We start from the raw sequence: 3,409 nt of genomic DNA on the forward strand, positions 1-3,409 counted from the left end.
TTTTTTTTATGATTATTAAAAACGTCATTTGTAACTCAATTATAACTGGAAACATGTATAAACATAATGTTTAAGTTAGCAATGTTTATGTGAGAAAGTTTACTTGTTTTATTATGTCAATATAGTATTTGTACTGGACGTGATTCTAAACTGTTTGAAGTATACATAATATCTGTTCGTCTAGTTTACATTGTAAAATAGTGAAGATGTCATGGTCGAAAAATTACACAAAGCTTACTTTGATTTTAAGTAAGTTTATCTTCATTTAGTTGAGATTGTCTGGTCAAATGTATTTTAATATAAATTTGTTTATTTATCAGCATTAATCTTGTTTACTTGCACTAAGTCAATATAGTATTAGTACTTGACTGAGAAGGTTACTCTATTGCATACTGTTCTCAAATGGCAACTTAAGATAATATTGATATAATAAGATTTCTAGCCATTTACATTTTTGCAGTTAATTTGTATTTTTTTCAATTTAATTTTAATTGTAAAATGTATTTGTAATGTGAAATTGATATTTTTTGGTGGAGGATTTTGGGTGAGTATAAAAAAGAAACTGACCTTCTGAATCCTCCGGCCGGGAAGGGGAATCGAAATCCAGTGGGCGATGGTACCGGAACTGGGACGGGTCCCGCACCTTGCACGAGCGGGACCTGACCTGGCACCACCTGGGGATGGTGGAACGGTACCATCGCGTTGGGTACTAATCCATTAGGCACTATACTGTTGGGCACCATAGTTTGCACAATAGTTCCGTGTGGCACGAGGATGTTTGGTGGAGGAAGCGGTGGCGGCGCCATCATCTGACTGCCGTTCGAGGGCATCGTCGAGTACGGTGGCGGAAGGGTGTTGTTCAGAAGATCCGGGAGTCTATCGGTTTGCGTCCCATTGAACTGGGTCGAATTATCCGCGGTGCCGCCGCTGCTGCTGCTGACGTTATTGTTATGACGATGGTTGTAGACGCGCCTATGGTGACGACGTTCTCTCCTCTCCCTACGTCTCTGCTCCCGAGCCGCCGCCTCGTTGACGACGGTGTCGTCCGTCTGGGCTTCAGTGGACGTGAAGGTGCGCACCTCCGGTACGACCGGTTCTTGACTGCTGTGCACTATGACCTCGGTGCACGTCGACGTGGTGTTCGTCGCGAGCGTGGGCGGTGGAGGCGCGTAGCTCGTCGGAACGGGCAGAGTCTGCTGGTTGACCGGCATCGCCTGCACGATGTTAACATTGGAAACGTTGTTGGAATCGCTGGTGGTGTGGTTGTTGTAACAGTGGATGGTGGGCACCGCGGATACAACATTCACCGGTACCGCTCGGTAATAATTCACGTTCACATTGCTGACATTTAGCGGTACTCTTCCAGATCTCGTTGCGTTCAAATCGGAGCCGTTCCTCTGGTGCACCACAGCAGCACCACCACCACCGTTCACATTCTGGTAGGGCATCGAAGAGCTCCTCATGTGATTCACCGCAGCCGTGTTCACATTAGTCGTGTAACGCTGATGATTCAAGATAGAAACGATGTTGGCGTTGTTGATGGTCGTTGGTGGTCTGTATGGGGTTGCGACTGGTTCGGATCCGTTCCTCGGATGATGGCCCTGAAGGAATACGTTGCTGTTACTATTGTTGTTACTGCTTGTACGAAAGGGTTCCGAGATGTTGCGCGAGTGCGTCGGCATCAGCAGGTTATTCCGATTCGAGGTCATCGCTGAAGACGGAACTGATGCTTGCCGCGGATGGCTCGGTAATCCGACGACGTTCACTGAGCTCAGGTTGTTCTGAGCACCGCGCACTTGAATCTGCTGCTGCTGCATTTGCAGCTGGTGCACGTTGTTGTTATTGTTGGTCCTCTGCTGCAGGTGTATCATGGTGGAGGTTCCTCCGTAATGCATCAGATTGATGTTGCCGTTGCCAATTTGTTGGTTCTGCTGAAGAGCATGATGGTTCAGCTGCTGCTGCTGTGGTGGTATTTCGACGCGCATAGCGGCTGCTCCAGATGTATCATCACTGGGTGAACTCGCGCTAGGACAAGAGGAAGGGCTGCTGCTGCTGCAAGGACCTCGACGTCCGAGCTGTGTGTGGAGCGGTGCGCGACGCGAAGCGGCTGCCGTTCCGCACTCGATGGTACTAAGAACGCTCTCCAACTGGGTTCCTGAATGTTGCTCAGCCGCGTCACGTGACGCAAGCGATTGGCTAAGCCGGTTTACGTGCAGGTTATTAACCAAAAGATGTAGGTCTGGTGCAGCGTTGCCGTTCCTCTCGGTACCATTGTTCGAGGATTCAAGGCCGGACGAAGACAGGCTGCTGCAAGAACTCGAGGACCCCAATGAACCGTCGCTCAGTTTTTGTTTGTTCTGGTACTCGTACGGCTGCCACAGAAGAGAATTTAGGGCCTCCTCCACGTCCTGGTGGAAGGAATTCCTTCCCTTCCTACCCTCGACTTCCACCCTTCCGCTCACCGTCACAATCTCACCATTGTTGTTGTTGTTATTGATGTTATTGTTAATACTAACGTTCATCGCATTTTTAGGAGCATTCCGCGCTTCCACCCCCGGTATCATCCTTTTTGGGAAAAAGACCTTCTTCAGCGTCTCTTTGCAGGTCTCCGCAAGCTTTGGCGATGCCGCTTCCACCAATTCCACGCTCTTCCTCTCCCTTCCATACTTGCGTCCATCTCCGTCCACTTCCGGTGGTCTTCCTTGTTCCGGTATATTTCCACCACACGCAGCCATCACTCTATCAAATCCATCAATCGATCCATCTGATCTGTAACATCAAAATACATTTCAATTACTGAAATTAAAATAGAAACATTCAATTTCATAATCTGCAATAAAAAAAAATAATATTCTAATAAGATTACTTTCATCCGATATTCCAATAAGAAACTAATGAATTTGTTCCAAGTAAAAGAGAATTCTAATAAAAATGCACAAGCAAACAACAAAACGTAAAAGCAATATCGGATTTTCCATTTAAACTAGATTATGCAACAAAAATTGTAATTTTGTAGTATAAACCCAATGTTTACGCTATTATATGATAATCGAATAGTGTAGATATTGAATAACAAATATTTAAATATAGTAATGAAAAATATTTCCTTAGTAAAATGTAAGTGTTCTAAATATACTGGGAAAAGCACGGATGCGGAAAACGAAAATGCAATAGTGCAGGAAACAGATGTGGAATTATCCGCTCGGCGATAAACACTCTTGAAAAATTAAAACGAAAACGAAAAAAAAATCAAGAGAGAGAAAGAGAGAAGTCTATTTGTTTTTGAACCAAAACCACCACCATCATGAGACACATGGCTCGAACTTATTTTTACATAAATAACCCGCATGTTTTTTTAAAGCCCTTTTCGAATTAAATACCCAAAGTAATCCCACTGTGCAGCAAATAA

General features: G+C 44.9%; 1 protein-coding gene across 1 annotated transcript; it reads right to left on the reverse strand.

The window, feature by feature from the left end:
• Positions 1–567: 567 nt before the first annotated feature.
• LOC108558258 (putative uncharacterized protein DDB_G0277255) lies at positions 568–2,765 on the reverse strand (the record flags this gene model as incomplete). The annotated part of the gene is made up of 1 exon (XM_017915104.1): positions 568–2,765. A coding segment is annotated over exon 1 (2,168 nt), but the record flags the coding sequence as incomplete, so codon positions are not given.
• Between the last annotated feature and the right edge of the window lie 644 nt (positions 2,766–3,409).

The sequence above is a fragment of the Nicrophorus vespilloides genome, unplaced genomic scaffold (assembly GCF_001412225.1).
Source record: "Nicrophorus vespilloides isolate i.1.1-1 unplaced genomic scaffold, Nicve_v1.0, whole genome shotgun sequence".
Lineage (NCBI taxonomy): Eukaryota > Metazoa > Arthropoda > Insecta > Coleoptera > Silphidae > Nicrophorus > Nicrophorus vespilloides.